The sequence below is a fragment of the Trachurus japonicus genome, chromosome 2 (genome assembly GCF_045865225.1).
Source record: "Trachurus japonicus isolate A0001 chromosome 2, Traja_1.0".
NCBI lineage: Eukaryota > Metazoa > Chordata > Actinopteri > Carangiformes > Carangidae > Trachurus > Trachurus japonicus.
In genome coordinates this window covers 1,616,673-1,642,730 of record NC_140908.1, presented here as the reverse complement: position 1 = coordinate 1,642,730, position 26,058 = coordinate 1,616,673, and the positions used below count along the sequence as shown (strand labels likewise).

Below are 26,058 nucleotides of genomic sequence, written 5' to 3'. Positions count from 1 at the left end.
TGATTCTAATGTGACTCTGTTTTATTTTTCTTATCTGAACGATCCATTGCTATACTGTATAACATACCTGAATGTCAAGGTTCCCACCTGGCTACTGATGACCCTGTCTGTTGACTTGTTATTGTTTGTTTTATTTGTACTGTCTACTTAAAAAAAAAAGGAAAATAATAAAAAGAAAATTAAAAAAAAAAAAAAAAGGCAGAGGTTGGAAAAGCAACCAAAATAATGACATAATTATTATTAATAAGATCAACATGCACTAATCTACTAGTGATGAGACAGAAAAATGATGAGCATCAGTAATATTTCGTCAGCTATGCATGCGCTGTAAAAGAAAAGGATAACCACGAATGATCAGAGTTCCTCCTAATAGCTTATTATAAGTAACAAATAAAGTAAAACACAGGATAATAATAGCAGGGTTGTTACATGTTTTGATCGAAGCAAATAAAACTATAACAATAAAGCATGATCGAAGTTCACCAACCAAATTAGAGTCACTACAGGACAAAGTTCAAGTGTGCACTCTCCGACAAACACATAACAGGTTTAGAGAAGTGTCTGTTTACACTCCTCCTCCTCCTCCTCCTCCTCCTCTGACGTTTGAAACTGACTTTTTTAGTTTCGATTTCAACGCAGCTGTGTGACGCAGTTGATATTCTCCGCTGAAGGTATTGTTAACTGCTTTTAATGTTTTATTCAACAATAACTATCGTTAACCGAGTAACAGTAGAAACGCGAACATCCCGACTCTACTTCTTTTACATTTGTTTTCTTTATTTTAATATCAACAACCCTTGATAATATTCCTATAAATGAGTCTAAACTATAACTGTACAGTTGTGTAATCAAACGTGTCCGCCATGTTGTCTGGGTGTTCGCTGTTATTTTTAACGGTGAAATAATGGCAGAAGCAGATTGAGTGGATGGTCACAGGGTTGATGTGTGTGTGTTGGTGAGCTCCTCCACCCGCCCGAGGAGGAGGCGGAGAGGAGCCGCTGCTCTCCCGCTGTCTGAGCCACTAAACTCGGCCTGAGCTGCGGCTCATGGCCGCCGGGGAGCGGTGATGACTTTAGTCTGAGGGTGGATACAATACAATACAATACAATAAATCTTTATTATCCACTATGGTGGAAATTTGCCGTCAGCTCACCGTAAAGATACAACATTTATGGATGGTCCGTGATGAGAGTGATATCAGGAGGCTGTTGTGGACCAGATGAGCCGGACTGACGGACTCTCAGGGTTTTTTATTTTATTTTATTTGTATAGATCCATGATATGTTCGAAAGGCAAAGAGTAATAGTTTTTCAACAATATACCTACTCTTGATTCACATTTGTCGTGACTCTGACTGAAACTCTGTCACTGTTCAATAACAGAAGATAGAATAAACTTTATTGTCCCACAGGGGAAATTTGTTGTGGACTCCAGTGCATGGTAAAAGCTGCCTTAATATACATAAAATACAGAAATGACAGTTGAGACATACATGTACACACACACTCATGACACACCCAGTTAGGGGTTAAAAAGATTACAAACAAACAAGCATCAGTTATTGCACATTTCCCAGATAAAAAATAAAATAAAACAAGAGTTACTGCACACCTCCCAGGCCTCAGCGAACACCATCCACAGAGCTGTTTAAAAGTTTGATGGAGGTGGGTACGAAGAAGAATTTAAAAATGACCGGATCGGGGCCGGTGTGTGATTCTGATTGTGGTCACCTTGAGCAGCTTTTGTTTGTTTGTTTTTTGTTAACTTTGTCAACTTTGATCAGGGTAGTCAGCTGCCTGCTTTCTCGGGCCGTGTGCAGCTGAATAAGACTTCCTGTTTTTGGTGCATTGTTACAACCACACATACACTTGCAGCTCCATCTAGTGAACTGAGAGTATAAGTGCAGGTGCAGCAGACACATGGTGGACATGTGACCTGGTAATAATACGTGTTTCCTCTGCAGGTGAAGCTACAAAGTGAGTATGAACTGATGTGGATGTGGACTCAGCAGCATGGATCAGTATGAGGACACAGAGGAGGGAGACTCGTCTTCTAAAACACCTCCATGCTGGGAACATGGGAGTTGGATCAGAGGTCAAAGGTTAGATGAACATCTCTGAAGTGTCTATGACTTACATCACTGCACCAGCATTATTATGCATATTCAAAACTTGGTGTGTGTTGTTTTCAAGCCCAGAGCAGCAACACCAGCCCCAGTCTATTGAACCTGAGCCCAGCTGTGTGTCCCTGAAGAGTAACAGTTCAAAACAAGGCTTCATAGATTTCAAAGGAAAGCAACTCCCTGCTGCAAAGAAGTAAGCTGTTCTTAACATTATTTAATGTGATTGTTTTAATGTCTGTCTAGCCACTCTGGAGAGGATGTACAATAATAATAGAACAGCAACAACAGTGGTTCTGGACGTCATCTACAACAGATTGTTTCACTTTGTTCTGGGTGCAGTGCCGATCTGTCTTTCAGGAGGAAACTAGAAAACCCAGAGCCCAGCTGTGTGTCCCTCAAGAGTAACAGCTCAAAACAAGGCTTCATAGATTTCAAAGATGATAAACAATCCTTTGCTGCAGACAGGTAAGCTGTTACTGTTCAGTTGTTGTTGTTCAATTCAAAACCTTATTAAAGGTGATAAGTTTTACTCACCATTTTACTGGTTGCCAGTTACAGCAGTAGCTAAAGTTCTAATGCTGTTGCCACAGAGCTCATTCCTTGCAGACGTTGCCAACGTAACCAGATAAAAATATTTACATATTTCGGACCCGCCAAAATTTATTAAACAATTATTTATATACTATTTTTAAAAAATTCAGTAAAATTAATACTTTTATTCTGCACCCCTCTAGACATTCTGTGGATGCATTATTTTTTTTAAATATATCCTTTTGATGAAAAAGTTGTAGCTATAACCTTTAAGTATCACAGAACTCTTCCTCTCCTCTTCTAAACTGACCATTGTTTTATGAATTGTAAAGACTATAATTCAAAAAACCCTCTCCTTTCTGTATTTGCATCCTGTCAGATCACAATTTCAACTTCAACTTTCAAACTAAACTCTCAGTGAAATTGTTCTATGTTCTGTCTGCAGTGGAAGGCTGAATAGATAATTTCCACTATGTGTGGGTTTTCTTTTGCAGGATTAATGGTAGGTGGACTGGATGTGAACCTGAGCCCAGCTGTGTGTCCCTCAAGAGTAACAGTTCAAAACAAGGCTTCATAGATTTTAATGGAGAGCAACCCCCTGCTGCAAAGAAGTAAGATGTTACTAAAGATGATTGTTTTAATGTCTGTCTACGGCCACTCTGGAGAGGATGTACAATCATTTCTCTGTTCAGTGTTGATAACACATCTGACAGAACAGAACAACGACTGTGGTTCAGGACTTTATTGTTTCACTTTGTTCTGGGTGCAGTGCAGATTATATCCTGTGTCTTTTAGGAGGAAACTAGAAAACGAAGAGTCCAGCTGTGTGTCCCTCAAGAGTGACAGCTCAAAACAAGGTTTCATAGATTTTAAAGATGGAAAACAATCCTCTGCTGCAGACAGGTAAGCTGTTGTTGTTTAATTTAAACCTTATTAAAGGTTGAATATGTAGAATATTTATTAAAAGCTATATTTTTTCAAAAATAATACATCCATGGGGCCTTTAGAGGGGTACAGAATGAAAGTATTGCTTTTCCATAAAAAATTTTTTTTTAGTCTGAATTATTATTTTTAATATTTTTGACGGGCTCGACAATGACTTTCTGTCAACGTTCTGTTTACATTCCTACCTGCCTGTAGCCGACATGTGGCTCAATTCTCCGCTGTTTTCCTGCCTCCTCCCGGTCGGATGCGTTTGTTTCCAACCAAGCCTTTTAATAATCAATCGGTGGATCAATGGATTATCATATACTTGTTAGGATGGGTGTATTTGTGTAGTCTTATCTGTCATAAACACGTTTATCGTCGCGGACTTTCGGTGCCACGGAGCTCCTTTTTTTTTTTTTTTTTCCAACTTGAGGAGAGCAGTGACAGCGGAGGCTCTGAGGCTCTGAGCAGCAGCGGTGTGAAGGCAGAGAGCCTCCACTGTCCCTGTAACACGCTACAAGTCATTTATTATGCTGTTAATGACAGTAAAAATGAAACATAAGGTAAATATCCTGCTTAGTCCTCCTCCTCTGCTGTCCTCTGATCAGAGCGGAGTCCCTAGCAACGGCCCGTTTTACCTAGCAACGGTCTGGCAATCGACTGCTGGAATTCTTTTTCTGTTGTTTTTCTTGTAATTCTACATAGTCAACCTTTAAAGGATCATAGGGCAGGATTCATGAGAACGGCTAGTGACGCGACAGCCGCTGTGGGTAACTACAGCAACCAGCGAAGCCACCGGCACAGGAGCGCGCACAGACTCTTCACTGTTTACTTTACTCTTTACAGTCTTTCCTATCTGCTCTCAAGGAGGGAGGGGGAGGGGGGGGTATTTTACTTTAGGTTCTCACTCCCTCTCTCTCTCTCTCTCTCTCACACACACACACACACACACACACACACACGGCTAACGGCTAATAATAAGACAGTAGTGATGAGGGAGAGGGTGTGTAAGTTAGTGACCTGCCTGCTGCTGTGTGCGTGTGTGAAGGGAGAGAGTGGCGGTGGCGGTGGGGGGGGGGGTAGATAGATAAGTGATAGATGGTTTTTAGTATGGCTTTTAACAGGGCTTTCAGTTGTGCTGGGTCGTTTGCTGGCGGGTGAAGAACTTTCCAAACAGTAATTTGGATCCACAGCAGTTGTCCTCATGTATCCATTCCATTGGTCCATTCGAAGGCAGTCGTGGACGCGCTGACGTCAGGTCCGCCGTAGGGATGGAGTGATTTTCGATCGGATCGTCTATCGGCGATCGAAGGGACGATCGTGATTTTTTTTTCAAATTGTGATCTTTAAGGCGATCTTTCATTAATTTACTGCCATAAGATGTTAAAGAAATAATCTCTAGAACCTGCGCTACTTGAAAAATATTTCGTGGAGCAACATGTCTGCATACAGAGCCCTTGGATCTGTGCAACAGAGGAGTGAATATTAAACTCTTAATTACACACCCTGTTGCATCTTTGTTTTTCCCTTCTCACTTTTTTTCGGAGGTGCATGCCGCGGACGCAGGCTGTGCGGGGTTGGGCGGGTCATTAAAAAAACTGATGATGAAGTCCAGAGTGTGTTATCAGGGGTGCGCTGATGTTGACGGGAAAGCCGGCGGAGGTGTGAGAGAACCGGGTGAGACGGCGGCTGGGCGCATCAGCAGAGCGGGGCTGGTTTCACTGAGAGCAGAGAGCAGACCGGGGAGAGGGAGGCAGCGGCTGCTGCACTCGCTGCACTGTGACTCTCCCACTCCTCACGAGCTCCACACTGACAAGCTACCGGCAACACAGCGCCTCTGTCTGCCCTTTCAAAATAAAAAGCCGCTGTCTGACGTTTAATAGCAGCGGGGATGGTTGTGAAAATAGATGCGGTGGTGCGGGGCGGGTCAAAATACTTCGGGACTCGCGGGTAGGAAAAAAATCCCGACCCGCGCGTCATGCATGCGCGCTTGTCTGTGTGTGTGGACGACAATAACGGAGAGTGAGCGCTATGCGGAGATGAATGAACGGAATGTAGCAAGTTTTTTTTTTTTTAAGATGACGTAATTGCCCCACCCCCCCACGATTGGATCGCCTATCGGCGATCGACAGTGTCCACGATCGAATGATCTGAATATAGGGCCGATTTCCCATCCCTAGTCCGCCGGGCAGCGCACGAAATTCACCCCCTGAATTGCAGCGCATTTTGCAGCACAGACCCCGTTCAGAGCAATGGAGAGATACGCGGGTGGGCTCGTTCTTTTTGGTTTTGAACGCTTCCTCACCCATTATTATTTAAAAAACATAAAACGCATGTGTATTGTCTCACAAATCCTGCCCTATGAGCCTCTAAGTCTCAGAACCCTCTCTCTCCGCTTCTAAACTGACCATCGGTTTTATGCAAAAACTCTCTCCTTCCTCTATTTGCATCCTGTCAGATCACAATGCCTATAATTTCAGTGACCTTCTTCAACTTTCATACTTAACTCTGAATGATTCCTGTGTGTTATCTGTGTTCTGTGTGCAGTGGAAGGCTGAATAGATAATTTCCCCCATGTGTTCTTTTGCAGGATTAATGGGAGACCGGCTGGGCGTGAACCTGAGCCCAGCTGTGTGTCCTTTAAGAGTAACAGTTCAAAACAAGGCTTCATAGATTTCAATGGAAAGCAACCCCCTGCTGCAAAGAAGTAAGCTGTTCCGAACATTATTAGTGTGACTGCTGAAGCAGTCACACTATTGTTCTTCTGTTTGGCCATTTTCTTCCGCCTTTTTACGGTCTTCTTCTAGTCCTTCATACTTTGTGCTATTTCAACAATTCATATATCAAAACGTGCAGCTTCTTTTGAACTTTATCGGCATTACTTTTCTCTTTTTAACTATTTATACTTTTTCAAATATTTAACTTTTTCTGATTTTTTTCAGCTTTATAATGTGTGTGTATTGCGTCTAACGAGCAGAGCTAGAGTGTAGAGAGGCAAAAAAACATTCTAGAGTTTTTCTGGCTAAACTGTCAGCACGGCCACAAATTAAACTCTAGACAAATTATTTTCTCCAGTTTTGTAGCCACACTTGTCTTCTGGCTAAAATTCTGGTCAAAAATGCAAAGAGACTTAGATAATAATTTTAAATATTTTTTAAATGCAGCCAGGGAGCTCTCTGCTCTCATTCAGCTCAATGCATTTTTTTCACAGCAGCAGGAGAAGGAGCTCAACTTTGTAACTTGCTGTTAAGTGCTTTTTAATTAGTGTGACTGCTGAAGCAGTCACACTATTGTTCTTCTGTTTGGCCATTTTCTTCCGCCTTTTTACGGTCTTCTTCTAGTCCTTCATACTTTGTGCTATTTCAACAATTCATATATCAAAACGTGCAGCTTTTTTTGAACTTTATCGGCATTACTTTTCTCTTTTTAACTATTTATACTTTTTCAAATATTTAACTTTTTCTGATTTTTTTCAGCTTTATAATGTGTGTGTGTTGCGTCTAACGAGCAGAGCCAGAGTGGTGTCAGAGTGGAGAGAGGCAAAAAAACATTCTAGAGTTTTTCTGGCTAAACTGTCAGCACGGCCACAAATTAAACTCTAGACAAATTATTTTCTCCAGTTTTGTAGCCACACTTGTCTTCTGGCTAAAATTCTGGTCAAAAATGCAAAGAGACTTAGATAATAATTAGTGTGACTGCTGAAGCAGTCACACTATTGTTCTTCTGTTTGGCCATTTTCTTCCGCCTTTTTACGGTCTTCTTCTAGTCCTTCATACTTTGTGCTATTTCAACAATTCATATATCAAAACGTGCAGCTTTTTTTGAACTTTATCGGCATTACTTTTCTCTTTTTAACTATTTATACTTTTTAAAATATTTAACTTTTTCACAAAAAATCTCACATTCATCAAAGTCTCAACCTCTCTTCTTCATAACTCCACAACTCCACTGTAGTGTAGGGGTTAGGGTGGATGTTTGCCAACCCTAAGGTCACTGGTTCGAATCCAAGGGAAGAACTCTTGTTATGTTATGTTGAATTCTGCTCTCCTCCCCCGCCTTCAATTGGTTACAGGTGTTTGTTATCTCCTTGATTACTCGTACCAGTTTGCAGCACATCATCACATTACAATGAATGACAACAGGTTTGAAAGCAGTGTGCTCTCTGTAGCCGAGTGGCAGAGTAAAGGTTTAGTGATCATATGGTCATGGGTTCGATTCCTGCCTCAGTCTTTTCACTTCATTGCTTGACTTTTGATTCCAATTATTCAGCTGTCATTGGACAGTCTTTGATTCCTCATAGTATAAAGCTCATTGTAACTCAGGTTCTCTGTGGCCATATGGTTAGTGCTCAGCCTGAAATTCACAGACATTTTCATTCTAAGTCATTCAAGCTTGACTCTCAAGCTTTCTTGATGTTGACAGTGTGCAGATCATTAACAGACAACAGTCTCTGCAACTGTGTGTGCACCGTGGCCTAGAGACAGAGTGGAAGTCTAATAACCATGAGGATGTGGGTTCGATTCTGACCTTGGTCAAACATTTGTATGGTGATCACAGCTTGCACTATTTGCTAATTCTGCAACAGCGTTCAGTTGCTGTCAGCAGTCACACCGTTTCCATTCTTGGAAATGCTTTTTCTAGTTTTAAATATTTTTTAAATGCAGCCAGGGAGCTCTCTGCTCTCATTCAGCTCAATGCATTTTTTTCACATCAGCAGGAGAAGGAGCTCAACTTTGTAACTTGCTGTTAAGTGCTTTTTAATTCATTTTAATTCACCAAAAAATAGTCACAGGTCACAAAAAAGTCCTCTCCTTACTTGGTGTGGCTAATGTATACTCATTTATTTTTATTTTAAGCATCATTGAAAAATCTCACATTCATCAAAGTCTCAACCTCTCTTCTTCACAACTACACTGTAGTGTAGGGGTTAGGGTGGATGCTTGCCAACCCTAAGGTCACTGGTTCGAATCCAAGGGAAGAACTCTTGTTATGTTATGTTGAATTCTGCTCTCCTCCCCCGCCTTCAATTGGTTACAGGTGTTTGTTATCTCCTTGATTACTCATACCAGTTTGCAGCACATCATCACATTACAATGAATGACAACAGTCTTCAAAGCAGTGTGCTCTCTGTAGCCGAGTGGCAGAGTAAAGGTTTAGTGATCATATGGTCATGGGTTCGATTCCTGCCTCAGTCTTTTCACTTCATTGCTTGACTTTTGATTCCAATTATTCAGCTGTCATTGGACAGTCTTTGATTCCTCATAGTATAAAGCTCATTGTAACTCAGGTTCTCTGTGGCCATATGGTTAGTGTGTTAGGTGTTGTGCTATTTCAACAATTCATATATCAAAACGTGCAGCTTTTTTTGAACTTTATCGGCATTACTTTTCTCTTTTTAACTATTTATACTTTTTCAAATATTTAACTTATTTTTTAAATGCAGCCAGGGAGCTCTCTGCTCTCATTCAGCCCAATGCTGAGAATTCTCCACAACTCTGTCTGAAACATGCTTATGTCTGTGCTCTCTGTGGCGAAGTGGCAGAGTAAAGGTTTATTGATCATGAGGTCTTGGGTTTGATTCCTTACTTTTTTTTCTAAGCAGAAGCCAGTGATCCTCTTATCAAAGGTTTTCTTTACCTTTCACATACTGTCTCTGTCTGTAGCCTAGTGGTTAGCTTGCTGGTCTGGAGACCTGAAGGTTGCTGGTTCAAATCTTGCCTCAACAACAATTATAGTGAATTATTTTCCCAGTTGTCCTCTGTTGACTTCTGATAACTTGCTTCATGTTGAAACTGCTGCTCTCAGCCTGAAATTCACAGAAATGTTCATTCTAAGTCATTCAAGCTTGACTCTCAAGCTTTCTTGATGTTGACAGTGTGCAGATCATTAACAGACAACAGTCTCTGCAACTGTGTGTGCACTGTGGCCTAGAGGCAGAGTGGAAGTCTAATGACCATGAGGTTGTGGGTTCGATTCTGACCTTGGTCAAACATTTGTATGGTGATCACTGCTTGCGCTATTTGCTAATTCTGCAACAGCATTCAGTTGCTATCAGCAGTCACACCATTTCCATTCTTGGAAATGCTTTTTCTAGTTAGTGTGACTGCTGAAGCAGTCACACTATTGTTCTTCTGTTTGGCCATTTTCTTCCGCCTTTTTACGGTCTTCTTCTAGTCCTTCATACTTTGTGCTATTTCAACAATTCATATATCAAAACGTGCAGCTTCTTTTGAACTTTATCGGCATTACTTTTCTCTTTTTAACTATTTATACTTTTTCAAATATTTAACTTTTTCTGATTTTTTTCAGCTTTATAATGTGTGTGTATTGCGTCTAACGAGCAGAGCTAGAGTGTAGAGAGGCAAAAAAACATTCTAGAGTTTTTCTGGCTAAACTGTCAGCACGGCCACAAATTAAACTCTAGACAAATTATTTTCTCCAGTTTTGTAGCCACACTTGTCTTCTGGCTAAAATTCTGGTCAAAAATGCAAAGAGACTTAGATAATAATTTTAAATATTTTTTAAATGCAGCCAGGGAGCTCTCTGCTCTCATTCAGCTCAATGCATTTTTTTCACATCAGCAGGAGAAGGAGCTCAACTTTGTAACTTGCTGTTAAGTGCTTTTTAATTCATTTTAATTCACCAAAAAATAGTCACAGGTCACAAAAAAGTCCTCTTCTTACTTGGTGTGGCTAATTTATATTAATTTATTTTTGTTTTAAGCATCATTGAAAAATCTCACATTCATCAAAGTCTCAACCTCTCTTCTTGACAACTCCTCTGTAGTGTAGGGGTTAGGGTAACTGCTTGCCAACCCTAAGGTCACTGGTTCGAATCCAAGGGAAGAATTCTTGTTATGTTATGTTGAATTCTGCTCTCCTCCCCCGCCTTCAATTGGTTACAGGTGTTTGTTATCTCCTTGATTACTCATACCAGTTTGCAGCACATCATCACATTACAATGAATGACAACAGTCTTGAAAGCAGTGTGCTCTTTGTAGCCGAGTGGCAGAGTAAAGGCTTAGTGATCATATGGTCACGGGTTCGATTCCTGCCTCAGTCATTTCACATCATTGCTTGACTTTTGATTCCAATTATTCAGCTGTCATTGGACAGTCTTTGATTCCTCATAGTATAAAGCTCATTGTAACTCAGGTTCTCTGTGGCCATATGGTTAGTGTGTTAGGTGTTGTGCTATTTCAACAATTCATATATCAAAACGTGCAGCTTTTTTTGAACTTTATCGGCGTTACTTTTCTCTTTTTAACTATTTATACTTTTTAAAATATTAAACTTTTTCTGCAAATTAAACTCTAGACAAATTATTTTCTCCAGTTTTGTAGCCACACTTGTCTTCTGGCTAAAATTCTGGTCAAAAATGCAAAGAGACTTAGATAATAATTTTAAATATTTTTTAAATGCAGCCAGGGAGCTCTCTGCACATCATCACATTACAATGGCAACATGCTTATGTCTGTGCTCTCTGTGGTGAAGTGGCAGAGTAAAGGTTTAGTGATCATGAGGTTGTGGGTTCGATTACTGGTTCAAATCTTGCCTCATCAACAATTATAGTGAATTATTTTCCCAGTCGTCCTCTGTTGACTTCTGATAACTTGCTTCATGTTGAAACTGCTGCTCTCAGCCTGAAATTCACAGAAATTTTCATTCTAAGTCTTACTTGGTGTGGCTAATTTCTGCACTTTCCTTACCTTTTTTTTTTAAGCAGGAGCCAGTGATCCTCTTATTAAAGGTTTTCTTTGCCACTGACATACTGTCTCTGCCTGTAGCCTAGTGATTAGCTTGCTGAGCTGGAGACCTGAAGGTTACTGGTTCAAATCTTGCCTCAATAACAATTATTCACAGAAATTTTCATTCTAAGTCATTCAAGCTTGACTCTCAAGCTTTCTTGATGTCAGAGTGAGACAGAGTGCAGCTCATCAACAGACAACAGTCTCTGCAACTGTGTGTGCACTGTGGCCTAGAGGCAGAGTGGAAGTCTATTGACCATGAGGTTGTGGGTTCGAGTCCGACCTTGGTCAAACATTTGTATGGTGATCACTGCTTGCACTATTTGCTAATTCTGCAACAGCGTTCAGCTGCTGTCAGCAGTCACACCATTTCCATTCTTGGAAATGCCTTTTCTAGTTATTATTATTATTTTAAATATTTTTTGGCTTTTTGGCTTTATTTGATAGCACACAGTAGAGATAGACAGGAAAGGGGGAGGGAGAGAGAGGGGGAATGACATGAAGGAAAGGTCTGCCCAACGCAGGACCCGAACCAGGGCCGCCTGCGGTGAGGACTGCAGACTACACATGGGGTGGCCGCCTTACCCACTGCGCCACGCACAGCCCCAGCTGTTCCTAACATTATTAAATAAGATTTTTTTAAATGTCTGTTTACAGCCCACTCTGGAGAGAATGTACAATATTTTTTTTCTGTTCAGTTGATAACACATCTGACAGGACAGAAGAGCAACAACAGTGGTTCTGCACTTCATCTACAACAGATTGATTCACTTTGTTCTGGGTGCAGTGCAGATTATATCCTGTGTCTTTTAGGAAGGAACTAACCCAGAGCCCAGCTGTGTGTCCCTGAGTGACAGAGTGACAGTTCAATACAATAGGGTCATTTTAAAGGACAATTCTGGACAAATTCAACTCGGGGCTGTATTTTCCTAACATTTTCAGTTTAATTGCTCCTGTTTTGTGGTAGTTTACTTTATTGGTTTATTTGGGTGGGACAATGTACATTAATGGACATATAAAAACATGTAAATGTGCCGGATTGTAGCAGCAATGCTAATTTCCATCCGGATTGTTGTGTTGTGTCTGTCCCCGCATCGCCATGGCAGCGATGAATGGGAGCGGATGCAAGTTCTGCTGCTTAGGCTGTTTCCATCCCTCAAAGCCGCAGACAGCATCAGATGGCGACTCAAACATACATCCAGGGGCGGTGCGTGGCGCAGTGGTTAAGGCGGCCGCCCCATGTAGAGGCTACAGTCCTCAACGCAGGCGTCCCCGGTTCGAATCCCGCGTCGGGCAAACCTTTCCTGCATGTCATTCCCCCTCTCTCTGCCTCCCCCTTTCCTGTGTATCGAATGAAGGCAAAAAAATATACTTTAAATAAAAAAAAAAAACATGCACCCAGAAGTTTATTTACTTCAAGCAAGCCGACATGTTTGTAAAACTAGATCTAATTCAAAGTCTCCGGGTCTCGTGCAAGGCTTTGAGGGATGTAAACAGCCTAAGCAGCGGAACTTGCATCTGCTCCCATTCATCGCTGCCGTGGCGATGTGGGGACAGACACAACTACCGCAAAACAGGAGCAATTAAACTGAAAATCTTCAGATTCCTTCTTTTAGACCTAAAATGTTAGGAAAATACAGCCCCAAGTTGAATTTGCCCGGAATTGTCTTTTAAGAGCAGACCAGATACTTGGCCTCATTTCTACATTCAGAAATTAGGCCCAGTATCTAGTCTGCTCTTAAAACTACCCTAAATGTATCCTAGGCAGCATGGGTGCCACATTTATACAGGTCCAGCTTGGCATTCAGAATAAAAATGGACAAAAATGGATAAATAAAAAAATCTAGTTTCTCCTGTTCAGCCAGAGGATTAGTTTTGGCAAGACAGTATATTGGATCATCTAATGAATTTGCTGTTATGCAGGTCAACGCAAGTAGTTATTGAGATTTGAGAGGTGTGTATGTTGGCCATTATATGAACTTTATATGTATAGAGATATCCATATCACTCTTCTCTCTATGTAAGTGCAAAGATATTTGTAGTTATTTCTGCAGAAGCAGTTTCTTCTTAATTCTCCATGATTCCTCCACAGAGTGGACCAAGAGAGCTCAGAGGTTCCCAGTGGTCAGTCTGCCCAGCAGCATCAAACACAGCTGGACTCCATATTTAAGGTGAGGACATGTCCAACAGCTGCTGTTACATCTGTTGTGTTCACCATCATCTCCATGCTGCACTTTGACACCAGTGGATTGTCAGTCTGTCCAACATGGATCTGATGTTTGGCTCCATGGTTTTAGTTTGATGCCGTCACTCATAGAGTTTCTGTTCCAGCTGCTGGAGGAGGACATCAAAAATGAGCTGAAGGAGATCCACAAGTCTCTGAGTCCAGATTACCCAGAATGCTCAGAGAGTCAGAGGGAGGATGAGGAGGTGTTGGATGGTGAGGATGAAGAGCAGAGGAGAAGCAGCAGAGAGGCATTAGTGAAGATCACAGTGAACTTCCTGAGGAAGATGAAGCAGGAGGAACTGGCTGAGCATCTACAGAGGAGTAAGAGGATTTCTCTAAACATTATGTTTACTAACAACATTGACTACATATCAATCAGACACCCGCACCCTCCCAACAGGACCCCCACCCTGAAATTCAAGTTGTAGTTTAAAAACATCCACTATTTAGTCTAATGTTTATTTTAATCAGAAGAGCATATAACATATGTATAATAATAATAATAATAATAATAATAATAATAATAATCTAATCTAATAATATAGCGCTTTTTGATCTACAAATAGCCCCTAAGTACTTTAATTGCAGTAGAAGACTCTCTGCACTCCTCCCGTTAGCAACGCCAGCCCATAGCCCTGCCCAGAGATTTACAACATACAGTGCTGTGAACAGACCCAAAGAAACGGCCTATTTTCGTGGCCTAAAACAGGTTTTACCTGAAAAAAAATACATAGTTCCATTATTCACTAATATAATTTTTTCCAGCCCCTCAAAGTGCAGGAAAAACACAGTTTTTATTTGGACCGAACCAGCTGCTGATCGGCGGGCGCTAACCCTGGGCGGAGGGATACGTGAGTTGGTTAGGTCCAAATAAAAACTGCGTTTTTCCTAAACTTTGAAGGGCTGGAAAAAATTATATTATGGTGAAAATGGAACTGTGTATTTTTTTTTCACGTAAAACCTCTTTTAGGCCGTGAAAATAGGCCGTTTCTTTGGGTCCATTCACAACACTGTATGTTGTAAATCTCTGGGCAGGGCTATGGGCTGGCGTTGCTAACGGAGAGAGTCTTCTACTGCAATTAAAGTCGTTAGAGGCTATTTGTAGATCATACAACCCCACTTAAAAAAATGCTACTATCCCTTTAAGGGGTGTACACTAGGGGTTTCACCGAATAGTCGAATATTTGAATATTCGACTATCGAAACCACTATTCGACGCTGTGAGTCATAGTCGAGTATTCACCTTTTCCTTTTTTTTCTTTTTTCAAAAGCCCGGTGCTGTAATAAAGCCATGGAATAGGGTCTACATTAATGCTCTACAGCAGATATGCAGCAGGGGGCGCTATGGGCGTGTGTGAGACTAGTGTAGTGCTTGTGGTTCCCAGAATGCATTGCAGTGAAGCCAAATCAGCTAAAAGCTGCATCAAAGCAGCTAAAAGCTGTTTTGATTACCGCGGTAGCACTGTTAATATGTCACTTTATTAAGTTTGAATATTTTTTCATGAGAGAAAGTAACCGTTTCGATCCTTAATGTGCGGTTAATCCAAATGACACCTGTTTGGACATTTGCTCCGACTTTTTTCGGATCAGTGAAGCTCCGCCTGTGTGAGCAGCCACCCGGGAGCAGCGAGTCACCTTTCCCAGGCTGCACAGCTGGTCGGCCGGCGAACGTCCGTCGTCATTCTGGGAGAGAAAACGATCGCTAATTAACGTACCCGCAGGTTTTAGAGGGTTACCGCCGAGCATGCCCCCGGACCCCCCTAGAGGGGTCGGTATCTTGTCACCTTTTTTACCCCTGATTAGTTTGCACCCCTGAATCTAACAACTGTATCAGCAACATTAGTTTGAATGAAAAGTTAAGCTTCAGGTGTGTAATCTATTGGACAAAACAGCTGCGCTACCCCGGGGCTCTGTATTTTTGTACATGTACAAAAATCACCACATTTACATCAATATATAAATGTTTTACAATCAGTCAACATGACATTTTATTTCGAACTTCTATAGCATGTAACAACGACCGAAGGTGGATAATAACTTAAGTTAGGCTTCATATGGCTATTTAGAGCGGAAGAGTGTCTGACGCAGCTCTGCTTATGACCGGCAGATAAAAAAATATTTATTTTAGAACGTGTTGAAATGAATAGCAAATAATAGTGAGACTTCCGATACAGCGCTGCATTCTGCGCAATTAGCGCAATATAGCGCATTTACCGTGCGCCCGTGTCTGTATATCTATGTGCAGGCAGAGATCAGAGATGGTGTTTTAAATAACCATGCTAGCGTTTCACCAGCTCTCATCTCTGCCAGTCAGCCTCTCAAACTGCCGCCTCTCTCGCGTGCGGGCGCACCGCACGTAGACACACGTGAGAAAAAAAAATACAAATTTCTGTGAGAGACTGTGGCGGGCCCAAACGAGACTGTGGCGGGCCGCCATAGACTCATTAATTAATGGGAAACACTGGGATGACAGCGAATACATTGTGTATTTATAACAGGAGCAAATAGTGTAGGGTTAGGGCTGGCAGCTGAGGTGCCGTATGGATTAGAAAAAAAAAAAATCTGGCGAAAAATTGGGAAGTATTCGGCAAATACTAAAATCCAGTATTCGTCAATGCCCTAGGGTACACACATAAAGATTTTATAAATCTCAACCGATTTTTTATCTGTGAGAGACCCCATACATGAAGATAAAAAATCTTTGATTGAACAGTTTTGATCGTGTTGTGTGTGGTGTGCTGTAGGGCTGTCAATCTTCCCCCCAAATCAGGTTCGAATTTCTAACCCATCTTATGTTAAAGACCCCCTAAAGAGGCATTTTTAAATTTGTAAAAATGCTCTGCCATGACTATTCTTTGATTAAAATTGTTTACCTACACAAAGTTGTTTAAAATAACTCTCCAAGACACTCAAAACACGTGCATTATTTCTCCCTCATTGAAAAATTCATCTTCTATTCATATGCATGACTGCCTGGTCAGGGTTGCTAGGTAACGGTGGTGCGCGTCAGGGGCAAGGGAGACAGAAAGGTGATTTCAGGTTTCACGTGCAAGCTTGTGTTTCCTCCGGCGAGTAAATGTAAATTTGAATGTAAACCGAAATGTGAATAAAGTTTAAAACAAAGAAAAAGAAAAAAAAAAGAGACCACACCAGGACCCGAACACGGGTCTCCCATTTACAAGGCGGCGATGCTGCCACTCAGCCACCGCAACTGACTACTTACACACATTGCATCTAGCTCTATATGTAGAGTGTCACTGTCATGGTGAACTACTACAGCAAACAACGGCTGCAGAGCCGCCGCCGTGGTGAATTATAGAGTTTTTTAGGTGCTCGCATCCAGGGGCCATGCCCAGAGTCTCTGAGTTGCTTAGTAACAGGCTGGTATCACCGTCCTTCACCGCTCCTCACCCGAACACGAAGCAACGTCGCCGTCATCGCTGTTTAACGTACGTTACTCCCGCTTTGTACCCTGTTCATATTTTATGTAATGAGATGGGGGGAAAATCAACGGGATTGGTTGCTACAGTTTCGTGACGCACGAAAACTGACTCCAATTTGAAAAATTTAATCCAGTTTTTTCAGAGTCTGGTATTGAAACGTATTGAAACTGCATTTTCAAGTCTAAAATGCTCAGTTATGGCGTGGATTAGCAATTTTGCTCCTGAAATGCCTTGTAACAGAGCCCACACACTAAATTGACATCATTTAAAAAAGTGCATTTTTGGTTTAGGGGGTCTTTAAATATTCGAATAATATTCAAATTTTTAATGTGTGTTTTTTTTTTGTGTGTGTCTGTGGGTCCGGATGCCGAGCAGTCAAGCGGCTGTCCAATAGGGACCCGTGTGCTGTCACATGACGGGCTGTGAGTGACGGTCACATGATCGTTTAAACATGGCTGCTCTATTGCTGGCTGTTGCCAGCTATGAGCGCTTCCGTCTTTGCAATCGGCTATCAGGAAACCTCCCGTGTATGCGTGAATGTCTGTGTGAACCTCATGTAATGCCAGGGCTGCACCGTGGCTCTCTGTGGGTTGCCGGTGCTGTGCGGAGAAGTGGCTTGCCGCGAGCAGCGTGCAGAGCTCGGCAAGCAGAGCTCGGCAAGCAGGCACAACACCGGCTTTCCACACACAAGATGACTTTTGATTGAAACGGCCACGGTTGTCGGCCCCAATAATCGTAAATATTGAACATGTTTAATACTTTCGATTATCGGCGCCGAACGTTTTCCGAGCCTATTGTCGGGGAATTTTGACTCTTAACTCATTGAGTGCCGCGCTCCTTTCCAAAGTTTTAGTCAAGTGTACCGGCAATTTAGACCATTTTTGACTTTTTATGTAGAGCCATAGTGTATTCTATATTATTGCCACCAACACATACTGTAGCTCATTTGAAAGGTGTAACTTTATGCTTCAAATGACCACAAACCGTTTGTTTCTACGTGCCTCAGTTCCTGAGAAAAGTCAAGCTAAACATGGCTGGGTTTCACCAAAATCCCTGCTTTTTTTCTAGAAAAGGAGATAGAGCATCTTTTATGAAAGGTGCTCTGTTTGTGCCTGTCGCTCTTCTGACACTCGCATTTCTGGATCAAAGGGCTCGTGTAAGATAAATATATACAACAATTGTTGTTCTATTCACAAAACCACCATCGGGGGCGGGGGGGCGCCACTAAACAACAATAACACAGACGCACCGTGCCGTGTCACAGCCTCTCGCCGCGGAACGTGAGGGTCTGTCGGCCACAGCGGCTCGGGAACACCGGTCCCGCCGGTGGTCGCGGTCCTTTTGTGGTACGGGTCGGTGCCGGCGGTCTGCTTTGGCCCAGAGACCATCAGATTTTACCGCGGGAGGACCTTGGGGAGGACACGGTGTTGCTCCAGATGAAAACCAGGCAGGACTGTCGGCTGTGAGCTTCCTGTTTCTGCTCCGAGCTGCTGCAGCCTCGCGGGTGAGAGCAGAGCAGCTGCTGCATCCACATGCAGAACTCCGTTTGAAAAAGCTGAGTTATGATAAAAACTTCCAGATCATGAGCTGTCATGAGACTTTGATCGTCATCTATTTCAGTTCTGCTCGTCGTAGAGTCCCCAAATTTACATATAATGTGTATTAAAGTGTCTGTTTTCATAATTTAAAAAAAAAGCAAAAAACTTAAAATCTCGTTTTTGGCACTCAACGCATGGGAACGAAAAACGAGAAATTACGTGGTTGGCACTCAATGAGTTAAAGGGACAACGAGGAGTTTTGGAAAAGCGAAGCATTTTCACACTACATTTATGAGCCTCCGTGCGCACCGTAGAATTCTTCGACCGGCGCAAGACGGACTCATTTTTTCATTCATCAAGAATTAAAGTCAGAGGTTCAAAGAGGTTCAGTTACCGTCTTAGTCCCGACCATAAACGGCAATACGGCTCACCCAGCATTTCCACCATTAATTAAAATAACAAAATAACGATAGAGACAAAACGATATATCGAAAATGGAGCCATTAACAAGTGTGGGTAGCGTAGATTCATCCACATTAACGTGAGACTTTTTTATAACCAAATAGAAACTCCTCGTTGTCCCTTTAACACACCACACACTACAAGAGAATCTCATAAGATAATCTTAAGAGCCTAAGATAATCAGGCGATGTCTGTCTTTGGTCGGAAGGGGGAAAATCGGGGCAAAATCAGCCCGATTATCTTTATGTTTGTGGTAGGCTTTACAGAAACCATTATTCATTCATACCACATTCACACTGGTGGTGGTAAACTGTGTCTGTAGTAGGGCTGTCCCGATTATCATATTTTGATAATCGAAACTTCGCGGACATAAAATCGATCAAAATCGAAGCTTCGACGGCCGCGGGGATCGTAGCTGAAATAATGAAGGTAATGGCAAACAAACACTGCATATCTCCAAAATCAGGCAGGTTTCCAGGATGCCAAGTAGCCTATACTCATTTTAATGTAACAATTGCCGATGAGAACCTGTGTCAAAAAGGAAGAAAAAAAACAAACATCACGGACATGATCGATTACCATGGCAACGAACAAAGCTTCGAAGCTTCAAATTTTTCGGGTCAGCCCTAGTCTGGGGCATGGCTGCCAATGTGCGTCAAACGGCCCCTCTGACCACCACCATGATCATTCATCAGTGTTGGGAGGGTTACATTTAAAATGTATTCCCCTACAGATTACTGATTACATGTCCCAAAATGTAATCTGTAATGTAATTTGATTACTCAAGTAAAGTAATGTAACTTCATTACTTTCTGGATTACTTTTAGATTACTTTAAAATCGCCTGCCTAAGCGCCTTTGACTGGGACACTGAATTTGCTTTGAATGACCTTACACATGATCTTACTGTAGGCTACCGTGGCTTTAAACAAAAGCATTAATAGGCTACATGTGTTTGAATTTGTCAAACCACAGTTTAATTTGTTATTGATCATCCAGCCACATTTAAATGTTTTTTTTATCGCCAAACACATTGAATTAGTGGGCTTAGGCTATATTAAAACTGAGCAGCTTTCTCTGCTCTACAGTTCAGACTACAGCCTCTGAACCTCCTACTACCTCATGCAGAATATCCTAAAAAAAAATACATGTTTTTTAAAATAGGTTTTGTTTGTGAGTGTAGAAGCACGGGCGATTTTAGAAAATTTTGGGGGGCCCGTACAGCGGGGGGCCCCTGTCGTGCCAAGGTGATCTAGCTTGCAAGCAAAAAGACATACAATGTCTAGACATCCAGAGGTCATACAGACTGCAAAATAAACCCCAATTACACAAAGTACTTGTGTAGTGTGTGTGTAGTTGTATTCTTTGCCACTTACATAAGTGCATATCAAACTGACATCTGACACCACAGCACCTCTGCTCTGCCAATCTTGCTTAACATTTAATTTGTATAAGATTAGAAAACCCTCATATAGATATAACAATCAAGCAACATTAGTAGAGAAGAATCAAAATGTACTCATTATCTTTTAAAACCTACAATAAAAACAAGCAAATAGAAGGGATATGCCTCTGTTTTGGACATATAGCCCCATTTCTCACAACCGGAGCATGTACAGTATCTGAAGCATACAGACCATAATTTCACCGATCCATCAAGTATCAACTATCCATCCTCTGCTTCACCATGTGAACCGGACCGGACGCGCTGGTTTGACCCTGGTTCATGCCGAAAATCGGACTCGTCAGGCCGGGCTGGGCCTCGGGCGTCATCTCTTTTTTTATTTTTTTATTTTGGCCGGCCTCGCCTCGTAATAATTAATGCTAGTGTGTCGGTCCGTGTCGGGTCCGGGCTTCAACAACTGCGGGTCGGATCTGTTACAGCTTGATGAGCAGGGCGAGTGTGACACAAAAACTGTAGGCCTACTTAGGCCTTTTACAGTCTATGACTTAGGCCTACTGTAAACTTACTGCTGAAGTCGGTGTGGTTTTGGAAACAGCGTGACTGACGTTGCTGTTAAACATGCAGCTCATCATAAACACATGACAGTCCAGGATCCTTTTAAAAACGTCATCCTGTCGCAGTTCATTCATGTTGTTTACCAGAGACCGGACATTGAAGAGGAATATGCTGGGCATCCCGATAGCGCCACTAACAAAATGAAGCCAACTTCACCAGTGACGGCCGACGAGTTTAGTACTCTGTTTTGTCCGTCCCTCTCCCTTATAACTTCGCCACAGTGCAACAAGCGTCCGTCAGTGCGACCTGCGTGTGCGGCAGGCTAAAGTAATCCAAGTAATCCTTTTAAAAAAAAGAAAGTAACTGTAATCAGAATACATCAATTTAAACTGTAACTATAACGGAATACAGTTACTCATATTTTGTATTTTAATTACGTAACGCCGTTACATGTAATCCGTTACTCCCCAACCCTGTCATTCATACACATTCACATTGGGCAAGGTGGGTAAGGTGTCTTGCCCGAGGACACTACAACAGTGGCTGAGACAGAATGGGATTCGAACCACAAACCCTCTGATTATTGTATGACCTGCCCTACCTCCTGAGCCACTGCCGCCCCTAACGTGTTGTTTTTTTTGTTTATTCAGGACATTATGCTCCAGTTTGTCAAAGTAAACTTAAATCTGCCCTGAAGAAGAAGTTCCAGTGTGTGTTTGAAGGGATCTCTAAAGCAGGAAACCCAACTTCTCTTGACAAGATCTACACAGAGCTCTACATCACAGAGGGAGGGGCTGGAGAGGTCAATGATGAACATGAGGTCAGATGGATTGAAACAGCGTCCAGGAAACCAGACAGACCAGAAACAACCATCAGAGAAGACATCTTTACAGTCCCACCTGGAAGAGACCGACCAATCAGAACAGTGATGACAAAGGGAGTGGCTGGCATTGGGAAAACAGTCTTAACACAGAAGTTCACTCTGGACTGGGCTGAAGACAAAAACAACCAGGACATACACTTCACATTTCCCTTCACTTTCAGAGAGCTGAATGTGCTGAAAGAGAAAACGTTGAGCTTAGTGGAACTTGTTCATCACTTCTTCTCTGAAACCAAAGAAGCAGGAATCTGCAGGTTTGATCAGTTCCAGGTGGTCTTCATCTTTGACGGTCTGGACGAGTGTCGACTTCCTCTGGACTTCCATAACACAGAGATCCTGACTGATGTGACAGAGTCCACCTCAGTCAACGTGCTGCTGACCAACCTCATCAGGGGGAACTTGCTTCCCTCTGCTCGCCTCTGGATAACCACACGACCTGCAGCGGCCAATCAGATCCCTCCTGAGTGTGTTGACATGGTGACAGAGGTCAGAGGGTTCACTGACCCACAGAAGGAGGAGTACTTCAAGAAGAGGTTCAGAGATGAGGAGCAGGCCAAGATCATCTCCCACATCAAGACCTCACAAAGCCTCCACATCATGTGCCACATCCCAGTCTTCTGCTGGATCACTGCTACAGTTCTGGAGGAGATGTTGAAGACCAGAGAGGGAGGAGAGCTGCCAACCACCCTGACTGAGATGTACATCCACTTCCTGGTGGTTCATCTAAAACTGAAGAACATCAAGTACGATGGAAGAACTGGTACAGATCCACACCGGAGTCCAGACAGCAGGAAGATGATTATGTCTCTGGGAAAACTGGCTTTTGAGCAGCTGCAGAAAGGAAACCTGATCTTCTATGAATCAGACCTGACAGAGTGTGGCATCGATATCAGAGCAGCCTCAGTGTACTCAGGAGTGTTCACACAGATCTTTAAAGAGGAGAGAGGCCTGTACCAGGACAAGATGTTCTGCTTCGTCCATCTGAGTGTTCAGGAGTTTCTGGCTGCTCTTCATGTCCATCTGACCTTCATCAAATCTGGACTCAACCTGATGTCACAACAACAACCAACATCCAAGAAGTCTAAAAGAAGAAAAGTCAAATGTACCCCGACCTGTTTCTACCAGAGCGCTGTGGACGAGGCCTTACAGAGTCCAAATGGACACCTTGACTTGTTCCTCCGCTTCCTCCTGGGTCTTTCCCTGCCAACCAATCAGACTGTCCTACGAGGTCTGCTGAAACAATCAGGAAGTGACTCCCTGACCAATCAGGAAACAGTCCAGTACATCAAGAAGAAAATTGAAGAGATTCCTTCTGCAGAGAAAAGCATCAACCTGTTCCACTGTCTTAACGAACTGAATGATCATTCGCTAGTGGAGCAGATCCAACTGTCCCTGAGTTCTGGACGTCTCAACCCAGATAAACTGTCTCCTGGTCAGTTGTCAGCTTTGTGTTTCATCTTACTGTCATCAGAAGAAGATCTGGATGTGTTTGACCTGAATAAATACTCTGCTTCAGAGGAAGTTCTTCTGAAGCTGCTCCCAGTGGTCAAAGCCTCAAACAAAGTTCTGTAAGTGCAGAGATGAATTTATTTATTAACATATAAAAACACTTCTGTCTGACAAAAATAATCTCGTCTTCTTAAATTCCTCTCTATCATCTCTTCAGATTGAGTGGCTGTAACCTCTCAGAGAGAAGCTGTGAAGCTCTGTCCTCAGTCCTCAGCTCCGAGTCCTCTAGTCTCAGACACCTGGACCTGAGTAACAACAACCTGCAGGACTCAGGAGTCAAGGTCCTGTCTGGTGGACTGGAGAGTCCACACTGTAGACTGGAGACTCTCGGGTGAGATCAAGTTGTGTTCAAGTTTGTGTGAAATTTAACAAATATAAACTCGGGTTAGTGAATGAAAATTCACTGGTAACAGTTTAAAGATATAGAGTTGATATTGGTCCAACTGAGTATTTTTATTGTTGTTGGTTTGTTGCTTCTCTTTGAGCTGTAGGGAAAACAGAGACCGTGTTTCCTCTGATGGTACTTTGTACTGTCGCATCAGTGAAGGCGATCACAATTTAACTCAGTTGTTATTTGTCTTCTTGTTCATGATCATCTCTTCAGACTGAGCGGCTGTAACCTCTCAGAGAGAAGCTGTGAAGCTCTGTCCTCAGTCCTCAGCTCCCAGTCCTCTAGTCTCAGACACCTGGACCTGAGTGACAACAACCTGCAGGACTCAGGAGTCAAGGTCCTGTCTGGTGGACTGGAGAGTCCACACTGTGGACTGGAGACTCTCAGGTGAGGATCTATCCAGCTCTTTATCTGATGACAGTTTCAATCTAACGAACGTCAGAGGACAAGTTGTGTTCACACGAGTGTTTTTCAAAGTTTCACTACTCAGATTGTTGATGTGAAAACCTTACACTCTTCTTCTCTGCCTTTGTTGTTGCATTGTGGAATATCTGGGCTGGTTAGCACCACCTGTTAAAAGGAGGATATGTACATTCATGTTATCCTTGTGCACATGAACCAAGAGAAAAGCAGCTCCATAAATAAAACAAACTCCACATTCATAGACCTCCTGGTGATCGTATAGTTTCTGCTGCTATTACAAATAGGGCTGAAACGATTCATCGAGTTACTCGATTAACTCGATTACAAAAACAGCTTGAGGCAAAAACTCTGCCTCGAAGCTTCGTTATATTCCTATGACACGCAGGGATATTGTTCCACATGGACCGTTGTTAAGGAAACACACCACTAGTGCGTGTCGGCGCGATGGCGGAGAGTCAGGATGTCCGTAAACGGCAGAGATAATCTAAAGTTTGGGATCATTACATACTCAATAAGGAAGAGAACAAGGTGCAGTGTGTCTACTGCAGCTGCGCCGGCTGAAAACACAATTTGTTTTTTATGCCAAGTCTTGACTTATAATTGTATTATTTACATTTATTTTTATTATATATAAATTTGTTAACCTGTTTGGCTTGATATTTTATATTCTTTGGTCTCAGGTAATTTTCAGAAGGAGCAAATGTGCAATCATTATTTGTAATGTTGTATGTTTAAATTTACAGTAAGTTAACTGTGTTGTTACCTACTTATTGCACTTGCAATAAATGGGCTTTTTGGAACCAATAAAAAAAGCCAAATGCTTGATCATTCGAAGCCACATCATTTTTGTTGTTTTGGTTGTTTAAAAACGCAAAAAAAAAAAAGATCCGATTAATTGATTGGTAAAGTGCTAGATTAATCGATTACAAAAAGAATTGATAGCTGCAGCCCTAATTACAAAAACAATCTTCCACGCAAACACACCATCAGAATATCATACTGAACTGAAATCTCATTGAGAAAACACTCCTCGTCTCCTCCTGCTCTCTATCATCACAACATGAAGACTCCAGCTTCATCTTCTCTTCTTCTTTCAGGGTGGAGTCTGGTGGAGTCCGATGGTTGAGACCAGGTCTGAGGAAGTGTAAGTGTGTTTGGACTTCATTCAAACATCTTCACACAGTCACATCACTGACGTCATGAGTCTTCATCAAACTGTCAATAACTAATCAGATGATCAATAACTGCAGCTGTGTCTTGTTCTCTCCATCAGATTCCTGTCAACTCACAATCGACACAAACACAGTGAACAGAAGAATCGAACTCTCCAACAAAAACAGGACAGTGACACATGTGGAGGAGGATCAGTCATATCCTGATCATCCTGACAGATTCGACTGGTCTCAGCTGCTGTGTTCAACTGGTCTGACTGGTCGCTGTTACTGGGAGGTTGAGTGGAGAGGATGGGTTTATGTATCAGTGAGTTACAGAGGAATCCAAAGGGAGGGGAAAAAACAACACAGTGAGTTTGGAATGAACAACCAGTCTTGGAGCCTGAGCTGCTCTGAGGATGATTACCGTTTCTATCATAACAACCGAGAAACAGCCATCTCCTCCTCCTCCTCCTCTGGTTCTAACAGAGTAGCAGTGTATGTGGACTGTCCTGCTGGCTCTCTGTCCTTCTACAGAGTCTCCTCTGACTCACTGATCCACCTCCACACCTTCAACACCACCTTCACTGAGCCTCTGTATCCTGGGTTTGCAGTCTGGTTCAGTCCTGGCTCCTCAGTGTCTCTGTGTTGAATGTAGCAGAGAAACATTTTCACTGTTGAACAGACAGCGCGGTCTCTACATGCCTGTCTGTCACTAGTTGCGTTTCCATCCACCTTTTTAGGGTCC

General features: G+C 42.4%; 1 protein-coding gene across 1 annotated transcript; it reads left to right on the top strand.

Moving 5' to 3' along the window:
- The first annotated feature begins 506 nt into the window (after positions 1-506).
- On the top strand, positions 507-26,000 carry LOC146990492 (uncharacterized). The gene is made up of 14 exons (XM_085803969.1): positions 507-671; positions 1,964-2,101; positions 2,193-2,315; positions 2,480-2,587; positions 3,148-3,264; positions 3,449-3,556; positions 6,171-6,287; positions 13,420-13,498; positions 13,659-13,875; positions 21,607-23,404; positions 23,503-23,676; positions 23,950-24,123; positions 25,257-25,303; positions 25,433-26,000. Exons 2-14 carry the CDS (start codon positions 2,013-2,015, stop codon positions 25,960-25,962), a joined length of 3,681 nt encoding a protein of 1,226 aa, XP_085660095.1. The 5' UTR covers positions 507-671; positions 1,964-2,012; the 3' UTR covers positions 25,963-26,000.
- Positions 26,001-26,058: the final 58 nt, after the last annotated feature.

Coding starts and splice junctions, on each gene's coding strand:
- LOC146990492 (XM_085803969.1), top strand. CDS start 2,013: ATGGATCAGTATGAGGACACAGAGGAGGGAGACTCGTCTTCTAAAACA. Junction 2,102..2,192: donor AGTTGGATCAGAGGTCAAAG/GTTAGATGAACA, acceptor GTTGTTTTCAAG/CCCAGAGCAGCAACACCAGC. Junction 3,557..6,170: donor CAATCCTCTGCTGCAGACAG/GTAAGCTGTTGT, acceptor GTTCTTTTGCAG/GATTAATGGGAGACCGGCTG.